Source organism: Pan paniscus, chromosome 2, assembly GCF_029289425.2.
Source record: "Pan paniscus chromosome 2, NHGRI_mPanPan1-v2.0_pri, whole genome shotgun sequence".
NCBI lineage: Eukaryota > Metazoa > Chordata > Mammalia > Primates > Hominidae > Pan > Pan paniscus.
The window spans coordinates 181,851,954-181,870,854 of record NC_085926.1 but is presented as its reverse complement, the minus strand read 5'-3'; the positions used below and the strand labels follow the sequence as shown (position 1 = coordinate 181,870,854).

The 18,901-nt window shown below is 43.0% G+C and overlaps 1 protein-coding gene across 2 annotated transcripts in view; it reads left to right on the top strand.

Moving 5' to 3' along the window:
• The window catches only part of ABCC5 (ATP binding cassette subfamily C member 5), a 99,428-nt gene that overhangs the window by 20,797 nt on the left and 59,730 nt on the right, over positions 1-18,901 (top strand). The window contains exons 3-8 of one of the 2 annotated variants that reach the window (XM_003831994.4): positions 9,220-9,377; positions 9,879-10,034; positions 10,689-10,836; positions 15,593-15,826; positions 15,976-16,149; positions 16,726-16,873. In XM_003831994.4, the coding sequence (XP_003832042.3) occupies positions 9,220-9,377; positions 9,879-10,034; positions 10,689-10,836; positions 15,593-15,826; positions 15,976-16,149; positions 16,726-16,873 (1,018 nt within the window). Of the gene's footprint in view, positions 1-9,219; positions 9,378-9,878; positions 10,035-10,688; positions 10,837-13,221; positions 14,848-15,592; positions 15,827-15,975; positions 16,150-16,725; positions 16,874-18,901 lie in introns of those variants that run through there. The other variant, XM_055110737.2, reaches the window with a different exon arrangement.

Below are 18,901 nucleotides of genomic sequence, written 5' to 3'. Positions count from 1 at the left end.
ACATCGGTGTGCCTCAGTTTCCTTAGCTGTAAAACAGGGATACTAGTACCTACCTCAAAGGGTTGTTATGAGGATTAAATTAGTTAATATCTGTAAACCATTTAAAACAGTGTCTGGCACATAGTACATGCTATGTTGTTTTGTTATAAATTTGTATAAATTTTCTTAATTACCTTTAAGAGAAAAGCTTGCCTTTATAAATGCATACTAGTCGTGAGATTTGGCTGTACACAAGGAAGATTGCTATAGCTTCCTTTATTTCTTGCTAATGTCAAGACAACCTGAGGTCCACAAAATAGAAGTGAAAGTACTAAAGTTAATAGCAATTCTCTTTTGCAATAATACTGGAGCACATATCCTGTAATAAAGTTAATTGGGGCAAACTGGGTAGAAGTCTAATTGCTAGGAGCTACATTTTTTTAATCCTGTAACCCCAGGGATAGAATTTATCCTAAATAATCTAGAAGGAGAAAAATAAAACTATAATTGTATATTATACTATTAATAATAAGCAAAAGCTGGGTGTGGAGACTCATACCTGTAATCCCAGCACTTTCCGAGGCCAAGAATGGAGGATTGATTGCTTGAGCCCAGGAGCTCAAGACCAGCCTTGGCAACATAGTAAGAACCCGTCTCTACAAAAAATAAAAAAATTAGCCAGACATGGTGGTAGTGCATGCCTGTAGTCCCAGCTACTCTGGAGGCTGAGGTGGGAGATTGCTTGAGCCAGGGAGGTCAAAGCCGCAGTGAGCTATGATTGTGCCACTGCATTCCAGCCTGGGTGACAGAGCAAAATCCTGTCTCAGACAAAAATAATAATAAGCAAAACAGCTAGAGAATCTAAACAGAAGTGGAATGGGTAAGATTGCCTCAGTGGTATATCATGTAGCATTAATTGATGATATGTAGAATGTAAGGGAAAGAAGGTATTTTGAAGGTGTTTTCATTGACGTTTGAATACTGGGTGCCAAACTCTCTACTATGCCAGAGGCCAGGGATATAAACAAGAGGAAGACAGCTTGCCCTCTAGGAGCTCTTACCAGAAGCATTGGGCTGTGGTGGTATAGGTACAGGGAAGACATAGGAGGAAGGAAGGAAGTTCCCCGACCTTGAAAGAGTCAGGGAAAACTAAAGGAAAGAAGAAATCGTTGAGACAGACCCTAAGATTTATTGGCTAGGTAAATTGGGATAATATAGCTAACATGTATTGAATGTTTATTATATACCCAATATTTTGCTAAGCACTTTTAATTATCCCATTAATTCCTCTCATCCCTATGTGGTAGATGCATGTATCATTGTAAAAATGAGTAAACTGAAACTTAAATCTGTATCTGTCTTCTAAAATTCATGTTTGAAATCACTGTATTTACTATGGCTTCCAGCTGTGGGAAAATTCTGCCTGTGGAGATCTTCATACTTTAAGGCCATAAGAAAAAATAGTTTTGTTGGAGTAAGAGAATTATTTTCTCTTGTTTTTATTTTTTATTTATTTATTTTTCATGTTAACATTTGAAAGTTCTTGCCAACAGCTGAATATCTGTTGCTTATTGTTTTGAGAGACCTGTCTCTGAAGGAGGTAGGTGCAAATATGGAGTAGGACAGTGGTTCCTTCAAAGGAGAAGATCCTATATCATATCCTGTATTTCCATCAGATATTTCATTTTCCTGACTTGGGCAATGTGTAAAGATATGACAACAAGATTGACAATTTGGGAAAACGTTTAGGAAAGAATAACAGGGACAGGATGTGACTTGGAAAGTTCGTTGCTTAGAGTAGCAAGGTTTGATTCTTTTTGATCAACAATATAGACTTTTCCATCCTCTTACTGTGAGAATTTCTACTCCATGCTTTGTTACATGAGAATTCTGAGATTAGTGCTATTTCAACCACTTTTATGGGGGTTTGTTAGGATAAAATTGCACTGAGTGCCTGTTCTAAAACCAAAGGCAGCAGGAGAGCCCTGAGTCTCTGCCATCAGTAGTGCCACTGCAGTACTCACGAGAAACCTGGGGAATGAAGACTTGCCTGGCAGCTTTCATTTGAATCTTTTTAAAAAGAGCCTTTGATTTTGATGTTTTCCAATATAGGAAGTAACTTACTACCTAGGAGGTGGTGAAACATGACATAGTTACATATAGTAAAAAGAACAAAAACCATGCAATCAGAGGATTTTAAAAATATTAAGTCCATTTAGTTTTCTATGAATAGGTTTTAGTGAAAACTGTCACTAGGCATTTTAGAAATGAAGAAAATGAAATCAGTGTGTTATACACATAGGAACTGGCATTTTTTTGGTTCCCACCATCTGGAATAGTCTTACAGATAGGAGGCACTCAGTAAGTTATTTGTGGAAAGAATGGATGAAAGCTGTGAAGATTCTGGTTTCCTATTAATGCTAATATGCCATGCTCATGTAAATATACTGATGGATTGCATGCCAAGTTTTCCTCTTCTGATGCTTCTCAAACATCAAAGATGTTTATAGAACCCTTCTGGCCGGACACGGTGGCTCACGCCTGTAATCCCAACACTTTGGGAGGCCAAGGCAGGCGGATCATGAGGTCAGGAGATCGAGACCAGCCTGGCCAACACGGTGAAACCCCATCTCTACTAAAAATACAAAAAATTAGCCGGGCGTGGTGGCGGGTGCCTGTAATCCCAGCTACTCGGGAGGCTGAGGCAGGAGAATGGAGTGAACCCGGGAGGCGGAGCTTGCAGTGAGCTTAGGTCGCACCACTGCACTCCAGCCTGGGCGACAGAGTGAGACTCTGTCTTAAAAAAACAACAACAACAAAAAAACCCCTTCTAACTCTTGAACTTGGTTCACCTGGAAAAGCAAAAGAACTAGAATAGCTAAAACAATTTTGAAAAGGAAGGATAAAGTTGAAGGCATCACACTATCCAATTTTAAGACTTAGTTTGTAGCTACAGTAATCAAGTCAGTAGTATCAATGTAGGGGTAGACAAATAGATCAATGAAATAGAGTCTAGAAATAGACTCACACAGGCATGGCCAACTTTTCGACATAAGTGCAGCACACCTCACTGGAGAAATGGTAATCTTTTCAACACATGGTACTGGAACAACCAGACATCTGTAGGCAAAAAAGTGAACCTTTGCCGAAACCTTACACTTTATACAAAAATTAACTCAAAATGAACCATAGATTTAAATATAAAATGTAAAACTATAAAGCTTTTAAGAGAGCACATAGGAGAAAATCTTCATGACCTGGGGGTTGGAAGAAGAGTTCTTAGGCATGACACTAAAAGCACAATTGTAAAAGAAAAAAATTGGTAAATTAGACTTCAAAATTACAAACTTTTGCTGCATGAATGGCCCTAATTAGGAGGATGAAACATGGCCATAAAATGGGAGAAAATATTTGCAAATCATATGACAAAGAACTTTAATCCAGAATATATAAGGAACTTGCTAAACTCAATAATAAAAAAAAAAAATTCACTTAGAAAATAAGCTGTAATTTCAGCACTTTGGGAGGTCAAGGTGGGAGGATCGCTTGAGCCCAGGAGTTCAAGACCGGCCTGGGCAACATAGTGCTGTCTCCACAAAATAAAAATAATTAGCTGGGTGTAGTAGCACGTGCCCGTAGTCCCAGCTACTTGGGAGGTGGGAGGATCACTTGAGCCTGGGAGTTCAAGGCTGCAATGAGCCGTGATCATGCCATTGCACTCCCAGCCTGAGCAACAGAGCAAGACCTTGTCTTAAAAAAAAAAAAAAAAAAACCATAGAAAATGGGCAAAAGACTTGAACAGATACTTCAGCAAAAAGAATGTAGGGGTGACATATAAGTACACATAGATGTTAAACATTATTCGTTCACCATTAGGGTAGTGCAAATTAAAACCACAATAAGATACCATACCACACCTATTAGAATGGCTAAAATAAAATATAATGCCAATACTGGCCAGGTGCGGTGGCTCACGCCTGTAATCCCAGCACTTTGGGAGGCCAAGGCAGGCGGATCACTAGGTTAGGAGTTCGAGACCAGCCTGACCAACATGGTGAAACCCCGTCTCTACTAAAAATAGAAAAATTAGCCAGGCATGGTGGTGGGCATCTGTAATCCCAGCAACTCAGGAGGCTGAGGCAGGAGAATTGCTTGAACCCTGGAGGAGGAGGTTGCAGTGACCCGAGATTGCACCACTGCACGCCAGTCTGGGCGACAGATCAAGACTCCATCTTGGGGGTAAAAAAAAATGCCAATACCAAGCACTGGTGAGGATGTGGGGAAACTAGATTTCTCATCCATTGCTAGTGGGAATGTAAAATGGTACTGTGGTCAAGTAATTTCAATGACAACTAATATTTGAATCATAAATAATGTCAAGCTGCTTTATATACTTCTTGTGCTATCAAAAGTTAAACAAGAAGTGAGATCTCCACTTGAAGTCAGGAGTTTGAGACTAGCCTGGGCAAAATGGCATCTCTACTAAAAATACAAAAATTAGACGGGTTGGTGGTGGGCATTTGTAATCCCAGCTACTTGGGAGGCTGAGGCAAGAGAATTGCTGGAACCCGGGAAGCGGAGATTGCAGTGAGCCAAGATTGCGCCACTGCACTCCATCCTGGGTGACAGAGCGAGATGCTGTCTCAAAAAAAAAAAAAAAAAAAAAAAGTGAGATCTCCATTCCAGTACAAATTTGTAGTGGATATATTTTTCAAACTGAAATTACAGTTCTAGTAGTGATTTTTAGACCTCGATGATGTATGAAGCAAATTTCCATATTTCAAGATCCGTGTATTTTGGAAATAGTGGCAATGGTTGTATAGTATTGTGAATATAATTAATGCCTCTGAATTCTATACACTTAAAATGGCTAAAATGGCAAATTTTATGTTATATATATTTTGCCACATAGAAATAATCCATTTAACTGTGGCATTTAGTTGCTTCCACATAACTTTCCATTGAAAGTGATTAATCTGCAGTGGGGTGCATGCATGTAATGATATGATAAAGGTAAATGTCAAGAGAGGAATCTAATAGAATTCTATAATGTCTTCCATGAGATAAAAGGCTCAATTAAAAGTGTGTATTCCTGGATTTAGCTCAGTATTTGGAAGTTCCTGTCTTTTTTTTTTTTTTTTTTTTTTGAGACAGGGTCTTGCTCTGTCACCCAGGCTGGAGTGCAGTGGCACAATCTTAACTCATTGCAATCTCTGCCTCCCTGGTTCAAGAGATCCTCCTACCTCAGCCTCCTGAGTATCTGGGACTATAGGTGTGTGCCACCACGCCCTGCTAATTTTTGTATTTTTGGTAGAGATGGGGATTCACCATGTTGACCAGGCTGGTCTCAGACTCCTGACCTAAGGAGTCTGCCTGCCTTTGCCTCCCAAAGTGCTGGGCTTACAGGTGTGAGCCACTGCGCCCAGCCTGGCAGTACCTTCACGAAGACATTTGCAAAAGTGGAATTGTAGACTCTCATTGCAAATCAGCATTCATAGATGAAGATTTGCAATCAATTTTGATGAAAGGGAAAACTATTTTAAACCCCAGTTAAGTGAAATGTTATTCCCCCATAAAAGAATTTCATTCTTCTCATCAGTAGACCTGCATTACAAAAAATTGTACTCAATTATTATAATCTGAATTGTGTCAACATTTTGTGGAGATTTGTTTTCTCTTGTAATAGGAGTACCTACTTAATATCTTTGATTTTGCCTCTTAGCCCACAAAACTGAAAATATTTACCTCTGGCCTTTTACAGAAAATGTTTGTCAACCCCTAGCTTAAAGCATTGATTTTTCTCTTTTTCTTCTTTTATTTTTTAATTTTTTTTTTTTTTTTTGAGACGGAGTCTCGCTCTTTCGCCCAGGCCGGAGTGCAGTGGCGCTATCTTGGCTCACTGCAAGCTCCGCCTCCCGGGTTCACGCCGTTCTCCTGCCTCAGCCTCCCGAGTAGCTGGGACTATAGGTGCCTGCCATGGCGCCCGGCTAATTTTTTGTATTTTTTTTTAGTAGAGACGGGGTTTCACCGTGTTAGCCAGGATGGTCTCGATCTCCTGACCTCGTGATCCGCCCACCTTGGCCTCCCAAAGTGCTAGGATTACAGGCGTATATGCTTTGAAAGCGATGAAAATCTCACCTTATTCTCTGTTTTAGCTGCATCCCAGAGATGTTGATGTATTGCAGTTTCATACTGTTTAGCATGGAATATGTTCTGGTTTCCATTTAATGCCTTCTTTTTATTTATTAATTTAAAGAGATAGAGTCTTGTTCTGTTGCCCAGTCTGGAGTGTAGTGGTGAGATCAAAGTTCACTGCAGCCTCAAACTCCTGAGCTCAAGCAATCCTCCCACCTCAGCCTCCTGAGAAGTTGAGATTATATAGGTACAAATTGTCATGCCCGTTTGATGTTTTCTTTCACTTACATTACTTAGAAGTATATTGCATAATTTCTGAACATTCAGATATTTTAAAAATCTTTGTTACTGAACTCTAATTAAATCCTAAAGTGGTCAGAGTGCATGTATACATGATGTCAGTCTTGAGATTTGTTGAGGTTTGCTTTATAGCCCAACGTATAGTCCATTTTGGCAATGTATTTGAAGTGACATTTTTCAGATCTTTTGTCATCTTCTGAAGCTTTGGATATCCAAATAAGGCTGGTCCCTGTAACATTCTGTACCTACTCTGTACAGATTCCCAGTTTCTACTCACTTAAAGTAGGTGTGCTTGTATTTTTAGTGTATCTTTCTCTCTCAATCCAGGAGGTTTTTTCCTTCCCCTTGTGGTTATATGCAGCTCATAGGTAAGAAAAACCTTTGTAATGTACTTAAATCTCGGCAGTCCTCAGCTCATTATCAAGTGCCGTAGTCCCTAACCACTAAATTAAGTGTTGACCTTATACATATGGACTTCATTTAAGAGCGAGTTCGTTCTTGTTGTTGACTCCTGTCATGTTGTACCATTATTCTCTTGAAACTGGTCTGACTTGCCTTTGACAAAAGGAAAGGAGTGTGCTTTGCAGGGCTATGTGCTTTCCTAATACCAGAAGTTATCTAAAGATACTTAACTGTGCTGTGAACTAAAGCTATTGTGTTTGATCTGCCCAGGCATCCAGCTGACCCCTGGATACAAAATTCTACCCGTTCAGTTCGTTAATGTTTAAGTTCCCGCTGTTCTTTGGTGGGAAAGGAGGTGATGTATAAAAATCAACTGCTTTGTATAAGGCTTGGTGTGTTAGGTGCTAAACCACTTAACTTTTTCTTGATTTGGGGATCTATTCTCCTTGGTTTTTTTTTTTTGTTTGTTTTTTGGGTTTTTTTTCCTTCTTTTAGAGACAGAGTCTTGCTCTGTCACCCAGGCTGGAGTGCAGTGGTGCGATCATAGCTCATTGCAGCCTCCAACTCCTGGGCTGAAGTCATCCTCCTGCCTCCATCTCCCAAGTAGCTGGTACTGCAGGCACGCATCACCATGCCTGGCTGATTTTTTTTACTTTTTGTAGAGATGGTGTGTTGCTGTGTTGCCCAGGGTGGTCTTGAACTCCTGAGCTCAACCGATCCTTCCAAAGTGTCAGGATTACAGGCGCGAGCCACCATGCCCAGCTGAGATCTGTTTTTTACTGTTTCACAATAATTGCTGGAAATATTTGTAATAATGTGACTTTCACTGCTAAGACAGAAAAGGAAGATAAGGAAATTGAGGAAAATGAAGCTTCTGCTTCTACAACAGGAAAGCATAAACGTTTGAGTTACTTTTAGAGTAAACGGGGGATAAGTGTGTCTAGATTCTTGACCCACCCTCTTCTGCCACAGTCAGACTTAGAATGCACTTTTGCATGCACTTTTGTTAATCTAATGAACGAACATTTATATGCTTTCTAGTTAGTAAATACGTGTAACTTTATATTTCAGCTCATGAGATCCTTTGCCGCATGCTGCAGGGAAGTGTAGAGCTCTTCAGCTGTGCAGCCAGGATGAGAACTCACGTTCTGTTCTCCCTGCTGCTGCTGCGACAGGGGAGGCACGTGTACATCCAGGCTCTTTCTGCGTGGCAGGGCTGTTTAATTGGGGCTGATGGAAATTTTTGTCATAGAAAATGGGCAATCAGATTTGCAGTTAGTAGTGAAATAATTGACTCTCAATCCATATTGGGAAACAGAAGATAAAACATTTGGTAATAAAAATGTAAATTTTAGAACATAGAACACAAAGAGTGGTCCATAAGCTGGGCGCGGCGGCTCACACCTATAATCCCAACACTTTGGGAGGCTGAGGTGGGTGGATCACGAGGTCAAGAGATCAAGACCATCCTGGCCAACATGGTGAAACCCCGTGTCTACTAAAAATACAAAAATTAGCTGGGCATGGTGGTGCACGCCTGTAACCCCCCTACTCGGAGGCTGAGACATGAGAATTGCTTGAACCGGGGAGGCTGAGATTGCAGTGATCCAAGATCATGCCACTGCATTCCGGCCTGGGCAACAGAGCGAGACTCCATCTCAAAAATAAAATAAAATAAAAACAGGGCCGGGCGCGGTGGCTCATGCCTGTAATCCCAGCACTTTGGGAGGCCGAGGCAGGTGGATCATGAGGTCAGGAGTTCGAAACCAGCCTGACCAACATGGTGAAACCCCACCTCTACTAAAAATACAAAAATTAGCCAGGCATGGTGGCACATCCCTGTAATCCCAGCTACTCAGGAGGCTGAGGCAGGAGAATCGCTTGAACCCGGGAGGTGGAGGTTGCAATGAGCCGAGATTGCGCCACTGCACTCCAGCCTGGGTGACAGAGCGAGACTCTATCTCAAAAAAACCCAAAAAAACAAAGAGCGGACCCTAATGTAACCTATGGACTTCAGTTAATAATGAATCTGTATTGGCTCATCAATTGTAACAAAGGTACCACACTAATGGAAGATGTTAATAATAGGAAAAACAGATGAGGAGGACGGGAGAGGTACAGAGGTATATGGGAGCATTCTGTACTATCTGATCAGTTTTTCTGTAAAACCTAAAGATGCTAAAAAAAAAAAAAAGAAAACTGTTTAAAATTTTTAAATATCTAGCTTAATGTTCCCCAATGGGTTCAAATCATACAAAGTTAGTGTTTAACCTCCTGACCCTTGCTTGGAATTTCTTAGTTAAGATGAGTCCAGTTTGCAGTTTGAGCTGTTTCATCAGTTCCGTTTGCCTCTCGCTTCTGTATTAACTGTGCTCCTGCCTTTCTCCCTATCTGCTGGAACAGTTGGAATGCCAAGATGCCTTGGAAACAGCAGCCCGAGCCGAGGGCCTCTCTCTTGATGCCTCCATGCATTCTCAGCTCAGAATCCTGGATGAGGAGCATCCCAAGGGAAAGTACCATCATGGCTTGAGTGCTCTGAAGCCCATCCGGACTACTTCCAAGTAAGATGCCGTGCTGAGTGATGACAGTGAAGCATCAAAGGCCTTTTTTTTTTTTTTTTTTTTTTTTTTTGAGATGGAGTCTTGCTCTGTCGCCAGTGGCATGATCTCGGCTCACTGCAACCTCCGCCTCCTGGGTTCAAGCGATTCTCCTGCCTCCTCAGCCTCCTGAGTAGCTGGGACTACAGGCGTGCACCACCACCAAGCCCAGCTAATTTTTTTGTATTTTTAGTAGAGACGGGGTTACACCATATTGGCCAGGATAGTCTCAATCTCCTGACCTCATGATCTGCCTGCCTCGGCCTCCCAAAGTGCTGGGATTACAGGTGTGAGCCACCGCGCCCGGCCCATCAAAGCCATTTTAGAACATTCAGGCTAAGATTAGATCAGCTGGGAAGACTGGTCTTTAGCTAAGAGCTGTGTTCACTAAACAGTGTCCATTAAACACGGGCTGCCCTCTCTGTGCGTGTTGATAGCTTTGTGATTTCGGTTTTCTCTCCTTAGACACCAGCACCCAGTGGACAATGCTGGGCTTTTTTCCTGTATGACTTTTTCGTGGCTTTCTTCTCTGGCCCGTGTGGCCCACAAGAAGGGGGAGCTCTCAATGGAAGACGTGTGGTCTCTGTCCAAGCACGAGTCTTCTGACGTGAACTGCAGAAGGTAGGCGCCTCTGGTCCACCCTCATCTCCCCCATGCCGGGTGGGCAGGGCCTGAGCTAGGAGTGTGAAGTCCACAGCTCTGTGTCTTTAAAGAGCCGAGCTGTCCAGTGGAGGGCGGGTGGCCTGGGGATGACTTTCTCTTTGCTCTTTTGCTTTATCTCCTATTTCACCTTTGATCCTGTTTTAACCACGGGCTTTCTCTCTCTCTCTCAGCCCCGCTTCTCTTCCTGAGTCTGCAGGGAGATTATGTTGCTGCCTTGTGACAGAATACATTTTTGTGGTAGCTGATTGTCATGATTAAAATCTAGTTTACAACTTTACATTTTACCACAGGAACCTTCAGAAAGTGTTGGGGGCCCCTGAAAAAGAAAGTTCTTATTCACAAATTGCATTCAGGGATCATTTTCCTGGGTGGAAAGAAAGGCTTTTGCTCTCATCATTTTCTGTATCCTGGGAGGCTCCTTATACAGGGTAAATGTGTAGTTCCCTAGGAAGGGTATTTTTTCCCAGAAGGTGAAGACTATGTACGTAATTTTAAAGGAGAGACTTGTGTGAGTGGTGGCAAAACCTGGAGACAAAAAGTGGTGGCAGGCGGGGAGCTAGGTGTGCCTTTCCCCCGAGGAGATGTGTAACGAGGACGTGTGCCCTTGTTAAGACTAGAGAGACTGTGGCAAGAAGAGCTGAATGAAGTTGGGCCAGACGCTGCTTCCCTGCGAAGGGTTGTGTGGATCTTCTGCCGCACCAGGCTCATCCTGTCCATCGTGTGCCTGATGATCACGCAGCTGGCTGGCTTCAGTGGACCAGTAAGTTCTAACCATCCTTTCCGACAGTCTCCAGGGGCCCGGCCACGGCCAGCTCTAACACTCTTATTCTGTTGCAGAGGTTGTGCTCAGCTTTGGGCTAGGTAGCAGTCTCAGAGATGCCTTCAGGTCTGTTGAAAGGGGTCGATGGATTTTGGCAACAGCTGGAAGGATGAAAGGGCAGTGTTGCCAGAGAAGAAATGGAACTGGCTTGATTTCTGGGTGGGGGTGAAATGGAACTGACTCCAGTTCTGCACAGGACTGTGCTTCTCGGTTATGTGTTAACATGAACTGACAGTCGGTGCAGGCAGATGTGTCTTGCAGTGCTATGAGTGGGTGAGAGCACGTTGTGTGGCCCGGGCTGGTGAGCCAGCGCCGGGGACATACCAAGTGCCTGGAGGCAGTTATCACATGTTTGGCAGGTCTGTGGCAAATAAGCCCTGAGAAAACTAGAGGACTGTCGAGGATTTTAGAGTCTGACCTGGAGTCCGTTTAAGTTTGGCTTATAGTGTGACTGTGTGGCAAGTGTTGGGGTGGCAGCCGTGGTTTTCCCCAGTCTGTACTGATGCAGAGTAGACAAGAGAGCCTTTGACGTTCACTCTGTTTCCTGGGCACCTGTTTCTTACACCTGCTGTGCTGCCTTACACTTGAGACCTTGATTAAATCTATTCTCTACACATTTGCCTTGAGGCATCGGAGCAGTACTGCTTGTACTGTGCGTTTTCCATATGTGGGTAAGCTGGAGGTTCATGGTTTTGGTAAGTATGTGCCTAAGATGCATGGCAATTAGGTAAAACTAATTTGCAGTTTTGTTTTTGTTTTTATTTTTTTAACGTTTGATGCCTCTTGTTAAAGTTTTGATCTCTTTTCTGAAGCAGAGAACACTACTTTTCTGGTATTGGGTTTCTATATTATTAATAATTGACCAACTAACATACTTTATATAAAAGTTTTAAGTAAGAAGGACCATGTAACTGAAATGTTGTGTTATGTAATTTACCAAAATGGCAAACATTTTCATAGAGCCAGCTTCCCCCAAGAAGAGCTTCTGTCATTGTTTCACTACAGGGCTGGTGGCTGCTCTGATCTCATAGAATTCATTCCTCTGGGTAGCACCATATGCAGGCTTTGCGAATAAAGTGATCATGGGCTTTCTTGATTCCATTTGGACAATGCAAGAACTTCATTGGCTCCCCTCTAAAAAAAATTCCATGGATTGCTGGGATTTTTATTTTTTATTTTTTGAAAAAGATGGTACCTATCCGTATTCAGCTTGGTGGCTTCACAGTCCCTCCCCTGAACATCCGTATATTCCTTATTCTCTCATTTATGGTGCAGAACACTGGGGTACTAACCTCTAGGAAACTGTTCTAGCTGCCAGGGAAAGCTAAGAGCCCTCCTTTAACAGGAAAGCAGCAGCATGCTTTTTCTTCTCTCTGCCCTTTCAGGGAAGAGCACCTTAAGGCCAGTGTTATTTCATGGGATTCTGTCCTAGAGCTGAGAAAGTAATGGACTCATCCATAATCTCTTTTATAGATTTGAAAGTGTAAACAATACACACTTCCTTTTTTGGAACTCCGATTCTAATATGTTTCTTTTTCATTGGAAATTGAAAAACCAGGCTGGTTTTGAGATTAGTACTAGCAGTGAGTAAACCTCCTGTCTGTGGACTTAAATCCTTTTGAGGAACATTTCGTTTTAGATTTTTACAAGTTTTCTAATCTGGCATGACTTTCAAACTAGCTTAATCTGTTCTTACAGAAACCTGTGTAAGGACAGACTGCCCACATACGGGCTCCCCAAATAAAACGGCATTTTTATTTCTTGTCCCCGCTTGTGTTTCACCGAACCTTGGTAGCCATACACAGAACAAATGAAACACAGTCAAGTTGTGTTCTGTTTGTTTTTACCTGCCAGCCAGCTGATGCTGACATTTATACACCAAGATGATCCAAGGTTTTGGTGACGCCAGTGGGGACTGCCGCTGTATGTGCAGGGTGCCCGGGGGTCATAGTAATGTTAATGGAGTACCAGAATCTCTAACAGTGTGGTCCTGTGTAGCCACATTGCTACACTTATAGAGATGCTTTGGGGCCTTTTTGGATTAAGACAGTTCTAAAAGACCAGGCCTCACCTATGATCTGTGTATAAAGAATTAGCATCGCACCGTAGAGCTGCAAGAGAAGGCCGCCTCCTGCAGTGCTCTCTCTTGGTGAATGCTAACTCTGCTCGAGGGCCTTTTGGGGAAAGGACAGTGTAAAACCCTTAGAGAGGTAAGTTTCCCACCCTTCCAACCTCTCTCCACCTGCAACTTGCGTGGTGCTGTCAGGATCTGGATTTGGGGGGAGTCTCTCTGTAGTGGAACCAGTGACAGAAGCTGTTCTTTAGAATTTTCAGGATGGCTGTATTCTGCGGTCAGAATGAGAGAGTCAAGCTGGGCAGAATCTCTCGCCAAGAGTTCAGGTAAGGTAATGTTTATTCACTGGGAATGCTTTCCACAGCCAGACAGCTATGCTAACAGTCTCAAGTTTTCTTCCAGTTTGTTTAGATTTAAATGATACATTTGTAACTTTTTAAAAACTAAATTTTGGTTGGATTTTTCATGAAAACCTCTTTTTTCTTTATCCCCTAAAAATGGTTTGGAATGTCATTGTTATTTAAAAACCCGATGTGTTGGAACTTCTTTAATCTGCTGTTTCCTCTTTTTCCCCCCCTTTGAAAGTTTCGCATAGTGTAAACATTCACTATGTCTTTTACCTTCCCTGCTCCTCCCATCTGGGAGGCGCTGATGCTATTACCCAGTGCTGAAAAATGGCACTCTAAAGGTATGGGAAGGAAGGAGCCCAAGGCAACCACCTGCTGTCCTTTCAGCCTTCCTTTGGAGACTGCTCCATCAGTGCCGAGGTGTGTGGGAACAGGCTTCACTGCACCGCCATCTTACTGAGTTGCTTCACGTGAGGAAAAGGGGGCTTTGGCCCTGTGACTCAGTTCCACATTTTGGATTGCATACTGGAAAAGAAGCCAATCTTCTTGCTAGTAAACCAGCAACCCGGCTGTATACAGTGGTGACCCAAGCAATGGATATAAACCTAAAAATCTGAGGGAGGGGAGAGGTGGAATACAGTAGTTCTTGGAATCTGAAGTCTCCTATTTGATCAGGTTATTTCCTGGGACTTGGCAAAAATCTGATTGGTGGGGATCTCCTAGGACCTAGTGGACATCTGGTATTAATTTAATCTCAGGAAAAACAAGAAATTAACCCAGAGAGAGTCTGGGTTCTGGAATTCAGCGTAGCTACCTCCAGACCGTGGTGTCTGGCCTCCATTTTTGTCTGTCATTCAGCTCTGACTTACAGCTGCAGTCACCTTTGCTATAAGGCACCTGGGTAGAAGGGTGGATGGGCTTCACATCAATTTTTTTCTTCCTTTAGGGTGGGGGATTGGTTTGGCTTTCTTTTGGTGTGGTTTTTTTGTTTTATTTTTGTCAAGATTGATTTTTAGATGCAAGGACTTGAAAAGACCCAGAAGGATGCCACCACTTTTTCCTTGAGGCCTAGGATTTTTTATTCTGTCCCGAGCAGAGGTAATTCCTCACAACTTAGTGCACCAGTAGCACCAGCCATTTTGAGCAGAGTACCTCTTTGGGGAGCTTTTCGTTTTGTTTTGTTTTTAATTCTCTTTCCTTAGCAGCAAGGTCTTTTTTCCTAGAGAATCTACTCCGTTGCAGAATCATTGCAACCTCAGGAGCCCTCACTGATTGAGTGCTGTCAGCCTGATATACTACTTTGGACTCTGGAAACAGATATGGGTTCTGTTCTCTATTTCTACTGTGTGTCGTTAAACAACCGTCGGAGACCAGATGACCTGTTAGATGGCTAGTCCTGTATAACTCGACTCTGTATGTTTCAATGTATGTTACTGCAATGCTTCACCTGCTGTACAGTGTTTGTGAGATGCTCTTTGAAGATGGTACTTTTATATTTTTTCATTTTCAATAAAAGTACATTCCTTCCCACTTCCTGGTATTTAATACTGTTGCTGAATGTGCCTTGTGTGAGTGTGTGCTCCGGCGTTGCAGGACCTCAGCTGGAGGTGGCACTCGGTGGTTCTTGGGGGCTGGCCGCCTTCCCTCTGCAGGTGGTGTTAGACATATGCTACCTGAGGTAACATGTTTTCATTTTTGGGAGGGAGTCGGGAGTGGGGCGGGCCCATGGGAGGGTCTCTGGATTTTTGATAGCCTGCTTTGTTTGCTCTCTTCTGTACTATTAAACTGCTGATGTTTATTTTCAGGAATGTTTTGCAAATGCACTTCTCACTCTTCCCCAGTACAACTGTAGGTACACTGTTCCTTTTTATCAAATAAGCACGTTTGAAACGATCCAAAAAAAAGGTCTTAATTTCATGTAAAGAAATGTATCCATGTGTGGAGATACTGGAATAAGGTCAAAGCTATACTTTTGAATGACCATGTGTTTAGAGTTAATTTCAGCTCATTGATAGGTTTATGTTACATTAGAAAGAGTAATGGTTTTGATGATGTCCTGTAAGGAAGAAAGTTTGCAATTAGACCTAGCTCCTGCAGAATGCCCTGAGTAAGTTACTGCAGGCAGCTTGTAATAATTGGGTCCTCCAAAGTTTTGCTTTGCTTGCGCACTGGTCCCTGAGTGGAGCTGCCTACTCTTTCTAACTTAACATAAAACTATGGCATTGTGTGTGAGTGCCGTGGAGATGTTGACAGTGGTGTGTGTCTCTCCCTGTAGGCCTTCATGGTGAAACACCTCTTGGAGTATACCCAGGCAACAGAGTCTAACCTGCAGTACAGCTTGTTGTTAGTCCTGGGCCTCCTCCTGACGGAAATCGTGCGGTCTTGGTCGCTTGCACTGACTTGGGCATTGAATTACCGAACCGGTGTCCGCTTGCGGGGGGCCATCCTAACCATGGCATTTAAGAAGATTCTTAAGTTAAAGAACATTAAAGAGAAATCCCTGGGTGAGGTGAGTGAGGGGTGTTTGCTTCACAGCAGAGAGCAACTTCCTAGCTTGAGGTTCATTCCTCTAGGGCCCTGCCTTATCCTTTATCTTCCTCCTGAGACAAATGAACCGTGTCCTTGCAGGGTCCCCTCACTACTCTTTGTATCTTATAGCTCATCAACATTTGCTCCAACGACGGGCAGAGAATGTTTGAGGCAGCAGCCGTTGGCAGCCTGCTGGCTGGAGGACCCGTTGTTGCCATCTTAGGCATGATTTATAATGTAATTATTCTGGGACCAACAGGCTTCCTGGGATCAGCTGTTTTTATCCTCTTTTACCCAGCAATGGTGAGTAAGCCTCCCAGCTGAATCCTGGCAGCTTCTCCTTAGGAGATGAGTTACTTCCATTGGGTTATAGTAGGCATTGCTGAGGTCTCACAGCTCTGATTGGAAATTTCCTCAAAGCAGGTTCAATCTAGAGCTAGATAGTGCTTGCTCTATAGGGACAGAATTTTGACTTGAGAGGAGGTAAGGTGTCACTTGCATGAAAGAGAGTCTGAATGAGAAGGTCAGCTGGTGAACCCTGTCCCACTTGACATAGGAGTGTTTGAGTCACTGCGTTGGAGTTGGTGCTAAGTGATGGGGCCCTCCTGCCTCCCCTTTGGAAGCACTCAGTCTCTGTGGTCACTATTGAGAATAAATACTTTCTTGTCTTCATTGCCTTATAAAGAGATAAGAATTCAGTAATATTTTATTACAATTCAATAGGTCACTTTTATTAAAGACAGTACAATTACATAACATTTGGCCCATCCTAGCAAGCAGGATTATATGCTCATTTTATTGAGAATGACCTTAAGCAGATTAGGTAGTTCTCAAGTTTGAATGAGCTTTAATTTGGCATGGCATCGCTTTTCCTTTCAGATGTTTGCATCACGGCTCACAGCATATTTCAGGAGAAAATGCGTGGCCGCCACGGATGAACGTGTCCAGAAGATGAATGAAGTTCTTACTTACATTAAATTTATCAAAATGTATGCCTGGGTCAAAGCATTTTCTCAGAGTGTTCAAAGTGAGTTTAAAGATTTTGTATGTGCATGTGGTAGAAGGACCTTGGATTCTTTGGGTCTTATAATTCATACACTTCGCTTTCTGAGCACATTACGTACTAGGACTAGTGTCTAGTATCGTAGGACATAATATCATAGAATCTTTGTGTTCAAAAGGGATCTTAGAGGTTTGAACCCATAACCTCATCTCACTGATGAGGAAATTGAGACCTGGGAAAATGTTGATTTTTCCCAGTTAAAACACAGCTAGTTAGGAATAATCCAGTTTCGAAGCCCCCTGTGTATATTCTCATTCTGCCCATGATTTTCCGGCCTGGTCATGAGGCTTTCACAGAAGACAATATCAAATTACTACTGAGAGCACCACCTTTGCCCACTCTACTCTGTGGTTTCACGGGAAATAGTTTGTGGCCCTTGAGGTAAACTGGGAGTCAGGATGGCTGGATGCTGGTCCTAGCTCTGTCAAACGTGTAAGTGCCCACAAAGCTAGGAGAAATGGCACAGATGGGGCATTCAGAAAGATCTCAACACAAATTGAACCAGTGTGCCTTGAAACAGGTGAAATTTAAGTAGGAGATAATTAAAAACAAACACATAGATACTTAATTTAAATAAAAGAGATGGGGCTGTTGGTGGACCATAACCTCATCGGGAGCTGAGTCCAGTGCTGTGAAACAGTCAATGCATTATAGTTGGAGTAGAAATACAGTGTTCAGGCCAGGCGCCAGTGGCTCACGCCTGTAATCCCAGCAGTTTGGGAGGCTGAATTACGTGGATCACCTGAGTTCAGGAGTTCAAGACCAGCCTGGCCAATATAGTGAAACCCCGTCTGTACTAAAAATACAAAAATTAGCTGGGTGTGGTGGTGCATGCCTGTAATCCCAGCTACTCGTGAGGCAGAGACAGGAGAATCGCTTGAACCCAGGAGGCGGAGGTTGCAGTGAGCTGAGATCACGCCATTACACTCCAGCCTGGGTGTCGCAGCGAGACTGTCTCAAAAAAAAAAAAAAAAAAAAAAAATCAGTGTTCAGAGCAAGGCAGCTGTTGTTTTCCTTTCATTGAGTAACCTTCAGGAACATGATGTCCAATTCTGGGATCTACATTTGATTTATGAGGGCTGTTAAGCTAAGAAGCATCCAGAGGAGATGAGCACTCAAGAGGTGCCCAGCAGTGGACGGGGCTGCCTTGTTAAGCAGTGAGTTTGTTTCTACTAGAGTGGAACAAATGGATTCTGAATGGACATCTGCCAGCAGGTTGATGGCAGGATGGCTGCCACTGGTCCCTTCTGGCTCTCTGATTCTATAGTTTTATGATCTTTTTTCTGAAATTTCCCTCATCCATCAGCCCCTGACTGGTTATCTTTACCTATATGTATTAATTTGAAAAGAGTGTTCTTACTCATTATAGACATGGCCAAGGTGTATAATACATGTTAAAGTAAGGAGTTCAGTGTTTTTATGTGACTTACAAGCTAGCTGTGAAGATAGTTCCCAATGCCTTAGGCAGTGGTAATACCTTTAAGGTCAGTGTATAGCCTCTTAGAAGAATTAAGTATTTGCCAGGTGCAGTGGTACATGCCTGTAATCCCAGCACTTCGGGAGGCCTAGGCGAGTAGATCACCTAAGGTCAGGAGTTCAAGAGCAGCCTGGCCAAAATGGCAAAACCCCGTCTCTACTAAAAATACAAAAATTAGCTAGGCGTGGTGGCACAGCCTGTAATCCTAGCTACTCAAGAGGCCGAGGCAGGAGGATCACTTGAACCCAGGAGGCAGAGGTTGCAGTGAGCTGAGATCACACCACTGCACTCCAGCCTCGGCAACAGAGTGAGACTCCCGTCTTAAAAAAAAAAAAGTATTGGCCGGGCGAGGTGGCTCATGCCTTTAGTCTCCACGCTTTGGAAGGAGAGACAGGATCACTAGAGCCCAGGAGTTCAAGACCAGCCTGGGCAACGTACTGAGACCTCCTCTCTACAAAAAATAAAACTTAACTGGGCATGGTAGTGCACATCTGTGGTCCCAGCTACTTGGGAGG